The sequence below is a fragment of the Osmerus mordax genome, chromosome 21 (assembly GCF_038355195.1).
Source record: "Osmerus mordax isolate fOsmMor3 chromosome 21, fOsmMor3.pri, whole genome shotgun sequence".
In the NCBI taxonomy this organism is placed as follows: Eukaryota; Metazoa; Chordata; class Actinopteri; order Osmeriformes; family Osmeridae; genus Osmerus; species Osmerus mordax.
Genome location: NC_090070.1, coordinates 4,458,658 through 4,467,955, shown reverse-complemented (window position 1 = coordinate 4,467,955; position 9,298 = coordinate 4,458,658). Strand labels below are relative to the sequence as shown.

General features: G+C 40.8%; 1 protein-coding gene across 1 annotated transcript; it reads right to left on the bottom strand.

Moving 5' to 3' along the window:
- Nucleotides 1-1,918: 1,918 nt before the first annotated feature.
- Nucleotides 1,919-8,619, bottom strand: eif4a3 (eukaryotic translation initiation factor 4A3). The gene is made up of 12 exons (XM_067259380.1): nt 8,348-8,619; nt 7,736-7,808; nt 7,566-7,632; nt 7,395-7,457; nt 7,156-7,288; nt 4,176-4,256; nt 3,905-4,046; nt 3,206-3,344; nt 2,834-2,949; nt 2,562-2,669; nt 2,298-2,425; nt 1,919-2,130 (listed from the first exon to the last, which is right to left on the bottom strand). Exons 1-12 carry the CDS (start codon nt 8,499-8,501, stop codon nt 2,114-2,116), a joined length of 1,221 nt encoding a protein of 406 aa, XP_067115481.1. The 5' UTR covers nt 8,502-8,619; the 3' UTR covers nt 1,919-2,113.
- Nucleotides 8,620-9,298: the final 679 nt, after the last annotated feature.

The following is a 9,298-nucleotide window of genomic DNA, read 5'->3' as shown; positions in this document are numbered from 1 at the left end:
TGGGATGTTTTAAAGATACATTTGAATTCTAAATGAAGGCTACTGTACTGACTTTTACTGTAGGCTTTATTGGTAGCATGCACCGGTTTGTGATGTGAATGTATTAGTTTGCTAGCAGCACTTTCCACCATAAAAACTTAAATATTTCCGAAACCATACAACAGAACCTGCCACAACGGGAACAAGACACATTTCATGGACGAGTTAGGGTGTCTATAATATGAAAGATAACAGTAGTGTGCCTTACTGAGAGCAAGCACACCAATAAGAAAATACCCCTATTTATGCCAGTCAGTCTTGGAATGGCCTAATCCAAAAGTCATGTTTAGTTGACCTGTAAAAATAGCCCCAGTTCCGAGGTTAGTTACCAAATTGTTAGTCATGTCATTGGTGGCCAAGCAGCAAAGCCACCTTAAGTGTTTTACCTTTTCTTCTTCTTCTTATACATTATTATACTTCTTCCGCCATGGGAGTCTATGGCAGCCCCTGGTCAGAAGTTGTGAAATTTGGCACACTCTTTGGGGCCAGTCCCCTCATCAATTTCACCAAGTTTCATGTCTCCCATTTGAACCCTCTAGCGCCACCAATGGATCAAAGTTGAAGGTGTGTTTACACACGTTACTTTTGAATCATATGCCTCATTTTCTTAAATGAGGTATTGTTGGATTCCCTGGATTACGAGTTCAACGCACTTCATGACGTCATACCCAGTTATATAGATTCCTCACCATCTTGAATTTTAAGTAAAAACTTTTTTTGCTACTACTCCTACAATTTTTTTTTGTTACTCCAAGCCTCACACAAGTTATCCCATGGATTGTCAGTTTTACCAACCGATTGTTAGTTACAGCCAAATTCAGCAACTGATACGGAAAAAGGGAAGTGAGGTCATATCTCAGCACATCTTTACTGCATTAACACCAAAATTTGGTATAGGGACTAGGGACCCTGTTCTAAAGAGGTCCAAAATAGATCATGCCATTTCACCTCTAGGTGGCGCTGCAATAAGCAAAAATGTCAAAGATCAAAACATCGCCGATCAAACTTGGTACCCTGTTCCAAAGAGGTCCACAAAAGGTTGTGTCATCTAACCTCTAGGGGTGATCCCGTGTCTGACATGTTAACTTGTTATACCAGCAGAATTGATGCAACCGTCATTTTACGTTTTATAAAATGTTTTTTCCCTATTCCTCCAACAAAATATATCCAATATTCAGCAAATTTGGTAAAGATTATCTTCAGACCACAATCACCTTGACGTCAAAATAGGACTGAATTGCAGCTGTTTAAATTTGGGCCAAATCTGACAACCGCTTGCCAGTTCAAAAACTGCTTATATTTTTACACAGTAACTGAACACAGTAATTTCCAGCACTGACAATAGCTCACTAGGATAAATTGGTGTCCTGGCAAGGGCAACATAAGAGGTTCAAATCCAGCCAAAGCCAATGAGCCTGCCATGTCACTGGTTTTCTGTTTAGCGAGACTGTAAGCCACTGCAAAGGAAGCAAGGTACAACACAGTCTCTAACTACCTGTAGTCTAGCTGTATATAGTCATGGCAATCCTCACACAAACTATCAAAATTATTTTAGATTTTCGAAACAGTTTGATCGGTACAGCCAATCAAAATCTGCGGCAAAGCCGGCAAACAGGAAGTTGGGTCGTATCTCTGCAAATCTTTAGTGGATTCACACCGAACTTGCTGCATTTACTCGGAACCCTGTTCTGAAGATGTCTAAATTCTACCTGCTTGGCCACCGTTATTGCTGCTTGCAGCTATATTTTTAACTAACTGTTCATTTCACCTTGGACACCATGAAAAGGCATCAGACTTCTGATACTTTATGACTATATGCAGCATATTAAAAACTGATTTGCAGTGCGTAAAAATGTTATAGGGAAAGTAACAATCGAAATGGCAACAAAGATTCTTTATTTACAAAACTGATAGTACAGTAAGTATTTCCCCAAAAATACAAGTCATAACAATGAGACTTCAAAGTTCCAAAATTACTATTAATTTTTAAAAAAAGACGCAGGAGACAGGAATTCAAACAGTAAATAAATGGGGTCCAAGCAAAATCAAAGCTGTAGATGGGTTTGTTGTCGCCTTAGATCAAATCAGCCACTGAAAGACAAGTACAAATTTTACCATTAACATTGTGTTTTGTATACAATGAGCATTCCCCCAAATTCATGTATGGACCATTGTCCATACATGAATTTGGGGGAATGCTCATTACTTTATAAAACAGCTACTGTTTTAAGAAAAAAAGTAGAAATCTGCTGATTTACCATTCATTGGCATTTCATCGATCTGTGTTGAGTAATACTGCTCAATATCACGGAGGATACGGATGTCATCATTCTTCACAAAGTTGATGGCCACACCTTTACGGCCGTAGCGACCTGATCGGCCAATCCTGGAATTGGAAAACATTTGTAATAAATTGCTTAATTTATTAAATATTGAAGAAAAAAATAGCCCTGACTTGTCTGTCTTGGAGACTCACTCAATGACTGTTCCAAGAATGTTGAGAGAGGGAGTGCCGAACCTACCTGTGGATGTACAACTCTCTGTTGTTGGGCAGGTCGTAGTTGATGATGAGAGACACCTGGGGAACGTCCAGACCTCGGGCCCACACGTCTGTGGAGATCAGCACTCGGCTACACACAAGGAGAGCAACACGTTAGAAAACTTGCCTCGACCTGGGTTGTCTTCTAGGCTGTAAACAAGCCTGTGTACAAGACATTTTTTATCCTCACAAAGAGTTTGGTTCAGAGGGGGTCTCTAGCAGTAAATGCAGTGTATTTTCAATGCTGTGCGTTACCTTGCCCCAGATCTGAACTCCTTCATGATGGATTCTCTCTCCTTCTGGGGCATGTCTCCATGCATGGAGGACACAGTGAAGTTGGCCTCCCTCATCTTCTCTGTGAGCCAATCAACCTACCGTATGAAGAGTGGACAACAAATCCATTCAGATCAAGCTCATCCAATTTGACACAACACGAGAAAAAATAGAAATGTACGTTATTTTTGCCAACACTGGCACGCTGTAGATTAGAATGATTGACTATTGACACAAATTACCATATTTGTGTCAATAGAACCAACTACTGTGCTCACAGAGGATTGGTCTTACATGAGTGATATAGTCATTAGTGATATATGAATTGAAATATGACAAATGAGTTTTTCAGACCTTCCTCTTGGTGTTGCAGAAGATGACAGCCTGAGTGATGGTGAGGGTGTCGTAGAGGTCACACAGGGTGTCAAACTTCCACTCCTCTCTCTCCACGGCCACAAAGAACTGCTTGATGCCCTCCAGTGTCAACTCATCACTATGGGTCACACACCATAAAAGAGTTCAGTCTTCAGGACCAAGTAATGAACACCGCACTTAATAAACCACCCATAACAGGATTAAAATAGCGACCATTTTGGTCGCATATTCTCCAGAAACGTATCTGTTCAACCGTAAAAGATGCTCTGGAGCATTTGCGCGAGTGCAAATAATCGTTATGGTGCGACCCGTTTTAATTCTTTTACCAAACGTTCGCCAATTAGCCTAGTGCACAGTAGTTTATCCAACTTTACATAACCAATTAAACTTGATCTTTATGTTCTTAACTTCAATGCAGATCCTAAAATTTTGCGGATGCTCCTACCTTTTAAAAGTGGGGAGCACCAGTGCTACCAAGTAAAAAAGTTTATTTTGAGCCCTGCACAAGCAAGACAAATTATTTGGTGTGGGTGTACCTCTAAACAAAACAAAACTTGTTAATTAAGAATTCCAAGTATTGAAAGTCATGTAGTGTCTTGGTGGCATTGGTTGTTCAAAGCCAATGCCCTGACAGGAAGGAGAGCTGGTGGGTGAACGACAGCGGTCGGCATTACCCACCGTTTGACCAGGATGCGGATGGGGTCGGTCATGAACTTGTTGGTCATCTCCAGAATCTCATGGGGAAGCGTGGCACTGATGAGGCACACCTGGGTGGCAGGGGGCAGGTAACGATACACGTCGTAGATCTGTTCTTTGAAACCTGGGACGGGTTGGTGAAAGGTCAAATGTCTCGCAATGCTAGTTTTGAAATGCTGATACATTGTCATTCAAGTTTCAGGATATGAGGATTGTCAATGCCTGGAGAGAATGGAGAGCTTCTGCCTTGTACCTTTGTTGAGCATTTCATCAGCCTCATCCAGAACCAGCATCTTTATGGCACGTGTCCTCAGGCTTCTCCTGCGTATCATGTCTGAAGGGGACAGGAAACAGTTAACACTGAGTCTCACTGACAAGAAGTTTGCTGGCGACTTACATCTTTGTAATATCTTCCCTAAAGAAAAAACTATATGCATTTTCTGAATAAACAGTGATGTTAAATAAACACAAGCATTGGTCTTGTCTGCAATGATACTACAAAATAAAATGAATATATTTGTCTTGAGTAGCCGTTCCATCTTTTTGCTTTTCTATGTTGATATAGAGGTAGCAAAAGACCTGGGGCCGGTTGCACAAAACACCTTAAGTTTTTTCCTTAAATGTTCCCTTAAAGGTGACATGACATAAAAACTTCACTTTAGGAGGTTATTTAACATTAATACGAGTTCCCCTAGCCTGCCTTTGGTCCCCCAGTGGCTAGAATTTTCGATCGGTGTAAACCAAGCCCTGGGTGTTCTTCTCCGCCTTTCAGAAAATGAAAGCTCAATTGCTCTGTTTGAAAATCTCTTTCATCACAAGGAGGAAGGTTACCTCCTCTCTCTGCTTTGCCCGCCCAGATAATCTGGCCCGCCCATAAGAAACTGAGCTACGACCGTTCAAGTGTTTTTATCCTTGAGAGACATGGCTTGCAAATGAACAAAGCATAACATTTGCTCAGTTTGGATGTACAAAGGAAAACAAAAATCTTTTTACAGTTCCTTCATCCGAGCCTCTGAAGACCCAGTATCTTAATTTTATTTTCTCTGGAAATGCGCCTACACAACTTCTGTTGTAGGCGCATTTGTTTTGTATGTCTGCGCCAAACACTTCAGCCACGACTGTTTCCTCAACTTGAGCTAATACAAAACTGGCCTTGCTGAAATTAAATTCTGGATCAGTACTAACTCTCCTTTGTCCAGCTACTAACCTCGGACAAGTAAGTTAACTAACGCTATATCATTTTGTAGCTTTACTGTATATGGTTACCTAACTTGCTAACCTTAGAATGTGGCTGTAACATCGCTAATGGAAAGGTAGATAGCATCAAGTATGTGTGTGAATACACATGCTGTAACGTGAGAGTTGTACACTTCTTTGTTATTTGGATAACCGTTCTGCTGTTGGAGTTATGGCGCGCGATATCCGCCTTTCCCCTCATTGAAATGACTGAGTGTGGACCTCTGCAAACCAGGGTTATCAGATGAGAATGGGCAAATTTGAGGCATCTTACAGCAACGGGGCTACAGCCATTGCGATACATCCATTGTAAACATTAGCGCATGGTGCCGCCCCTCCGCTCCTCATTAGCATTTAAAGCTACAGATACCAAAACAGCGCGTTCTGAGGAAAGCTCCTTGTGGGACTGCTAGTAGTGGCTGTAATTCTGCACCAAGGCTGAATATCGGGAAAGAGACTTCTGATACAGTATTAGGGGACCACTAAGGTCTATATAAAAGCATCCAAAAACAGCATGTCATCTTTAAGTATTTAAGATTTTCTCCTTATCTTTGTCTTATAGGCTACTTAAGGATTCCCTTAAAACGTTGCACGAAAGCCCTTAGCAAACAAAGTAAGGAAGAAAATTAAAGGTACCTCTGACTTATTCTTTACCGCAACATTGCAGAGTTTATGGAGATAAATTAAGGCTATTTATGCGTCGGCTACCGCTGTAAGTAGCTAGACTCAGGCCGGTGAATGCAGAGTAACTGTTGATCTCATTTTGATTTACACAGTTAAGGCCGAATTATACTTCTCCGACTCCGTTACAGACAGACGGACGGACTCGGACGGATTGGTTGAATTTATAGTACTCTGAAGGCTGTGGGTGCTGAAAACACTTCACTGCCAGAAGAATAGGTGGCGCTGCACTGCGATGCTAGCTAGGTTATCGAAAAGTCGGAGCAAATTTACAAATTAGCCGTTTCATCAATAAAATACGCACATTTTCAGCAACTACACTGCCCATTTCTCGTCACATTTTAATTCAGATGCTGATTTACATGTACTGTTTAGCTGAAATATGAATTGTAAAAACTTTACAGCAATGGTGGTCAAAGGATTCTGTTCGTCCTGTTTATCACGGCAACCCCGCCCCCGCCCCTGACGCAAGCGGTTCTTAATACGGACCAATCACAGCCAAGGGGTATCCGTAAAATGACGGACGGACAGACGGATAGTCAGGAAAATCAGGAGGTGCACGTAGAGCTCTCCGAGGGGCTCGGAGAGGGCACGGAGAGGGAATTCCTCGTCGGAGAGGGCGTTCCCTGTGTCCGTCTCCGTAAAAACGGAGAAGTATAAATCGGCCTTTAGAAGTAACTCTCACTTAAACGTTACTGTGTAGCAACAAGACCTACAAGTAAAGTTGATATCACCAGTTTTATTTGACTCCCTCCTGTAATTGGTTCTCTCTTTTTTGGACATAAGTCAAATTATCATATTTGTATTCTATTTCTTGAATTGACCGCTTCACCAAACTTCTTGAGTTTATTTTTGTTGCAATTTCGTTCTACATTCGTTGTTTTTTGTTTGCAGTTATTTGTGGATCAAATTGACTTTTTAGTATGTGTTGTATTCCTGTAGAAGCACAATATTTTCCTCCTCTGACCAATTTGGTTTTCTTGCCTTTTCTTCCAATTTTATTTCCGTAAGTCTAGCTAGAGCTAGCTCTAGCTTTTGTAAGGTGATGCACTAGCGATACAACTGAACAAACGCAGTCTCCATGGAAACGGTCAAATTTTACTGCTGTAAAATCACGTTCAATGTAGTAAATCCCTTAACATTTCACTTAGCTAAGGAAACCATTTAAGGGATTCTGTGCAACACCCTTAAGTAAATCCCTTAGTTAAGGAGAAATGTACCCTTAAGTGTCATAATTAAGGAAAAAACATGTTTTGTGCAACCCGCTCCTAGTTAGTGGTGCTGTCTAGTTACTGGAACCGCCAGTCTGGACTCACCAAACACTCTCCCGGGCGTCCCAGATACAACGTGCTGGCCATAGTCCAGCTTGCGGATGTCTTCACCCACGTTAGTCCCTCCGATGCAGGCATGACACTGAACGTTCATGTAGTCACCCAGCGCAAGGAGGACCTGGTGAAAGAGTCATCAAGTTGCAGAGTTGAAATGGAGTCCTATTGAAGATGTAATCCATTGCACAGGATGACATTCGTGATAAGATAGCAGGACATCCACATACCTTTTGTATCTGTCCAGCCAATTCTCTGGTAGGAGCCAGGATCAAAGCTTGAGTTTCACGCACCTGTAGAACATTAAAAATATATATATTTTAGCATATTGTGATTGGTTCCGTATTTATGAGAAAAGGTGGGCGTTTTTTTATTCATTACAATAATTACAACAAACATACCTGAATATCGAGACACTGCAGCACGGAAACACAAAAGGTAGCCGTCTTTCCAGTACCGGACTGAGACCTTAGCAAGACCAAGTGTGAAACAAATTTTGATCAGTATGGTTTCCAGTCAAAGTACTGTATAAATGAATGTGGTTGTGTTGTGTAGTTGGGCCAGGCCTTACTGTGCAATGACATCTCTGCCTTTGATGATCTGTTTGATTGCTCTCTGTTGAATGGCTGATGGTTTCTCAAAACCTAAAAAAAAAAAAACAATAATAATGGAATAGTTATTCACTCATTTCATGGATGCGTGTTTTCTAAAATAAGCCAAGTGCTGCTTGTTCATTTGAGCAGGATATAGATAAGTCATCGCTAAATGTTTCCCTCCTCCACAGACTTGGGTGTCTAAAAAGCTAACTGGCTAGTTGTACTTTCAATTAACAAAAATACCTAGGAGTTATTGAAGTAAATTATTTAAAGTGAAAAGCTAGCGTGCTAGTTAGTTTCCTGTCTGGTCAATATTAGCTAGCCTATAGCCAATGATATAAGTAACGTTAGCTATCAGTTACTTAGCTTAGTGCTATACTTATAGCTTGAAAACAATGTAGCGAGAGAGCTTGTTAGCTACATTGATAGGCTAGCTGACTTTTGCTGTAAACGCAGAACGAGGTCATTGGCTACCATTCATAATCCAAATATTTCGCTACGATCACTGTGATTTGAATTTAACTAAATAGTCAGGGCATTCTACAAGCTCCGGGCCTGCTCTACCCAAGACAAATCCCCGAACTAACCGTAAGCGTATATCCCCCGGAGAAGGTCCTCTCGTAGGCCCATTGTGTCGAATGTAGGAGTAACATCGACCTCCTCGCTGGTCTCAAACTCGATCTTGGTCATGTCTTCCTCCTTTAGAAGTCGTTTTCTACCGGGTACTGGGGCTACAGCCATGACTTTAGTGACTTTATTTCCAAAATACCACCACAAACCACAACTTCACCAGTTCACGTTCTGAGATGCGATGTCGAAAAAAGACCGCCGCATGTGTCGCTCTCGTGACGTCGAAAGCAAGGGACCAACGTATGACGTGTTGAAAAGAGGGTGGTGGAAGCATAGACATATGTATGTCTATGGGTGGAAGCATAGCTCCCTCGGCTTCACCTCCACGCTACGATTTCCTGCATTTTATTACAAATGTCGATGCAAATTAAATTCTCTAAACATATCAAAAGTTATACCTCCCAATATTAATTAAAAACGCAACGAAAAGTTGTTTCTCTAAAAGTACATTTATTACACATTTAAATTATGTACAGTTATAGTGATAAGATATATAAAATATGATTTCCAAACTCTTAAAACAACCCAACTCATTATATGCTTTAAAAGTGGTTGAAAACATGGAGATGTGCATGTGTATATATGCCTGTGTTCCAAGCAGTCCAGCAAAGTGAGATATGGATATTGATGGTGTCTGTCATTAAAACTTCCCCAACACACTTTTCTGTAAATGATCCTGAACTGAATGTTGTCAGTATTCCATTTATTCTACATAGAATCCTTGTGAATTCCACTTAAATAACGTTTTATTAATTATGCTAATGAATCTCCTGATTCATCCTCTCCTGAAATATTTTTTAACTAATTGTGGTAAGACAATACACATATCAATATTTCTTTTACTTAAATGCAGAACCCAAAGTAATACTTCATCAGGGGGGAAAAAACATCAAAAGGGTATTGCAAAG

Bases quoted from the DNA above. Each gene is read 5' to 3' on its own strand.
- eif4a3 (XM_067259380.1), bottom strand. From the start codon at position 8,501: ATGGCTGTAGCCCCAGTACCCGGTAGAAAACGACTTCTAAAGGAGGAA. The intron at 4,257-7,155 runs GTGAGTCCAGAC...TGTCCCCTTCAG, and splicing joins GACGCCCGGGAGAGTGTTTG to ACATGATACGCAGGAGAAGC. The intron at 2,950-3,205 runs GTCTGAAAAACT...TTCATACGGTAG, and splicing joins TCTGCAACACCAAGAGGAAG to GTTGATTGGCTCACAGAGAA.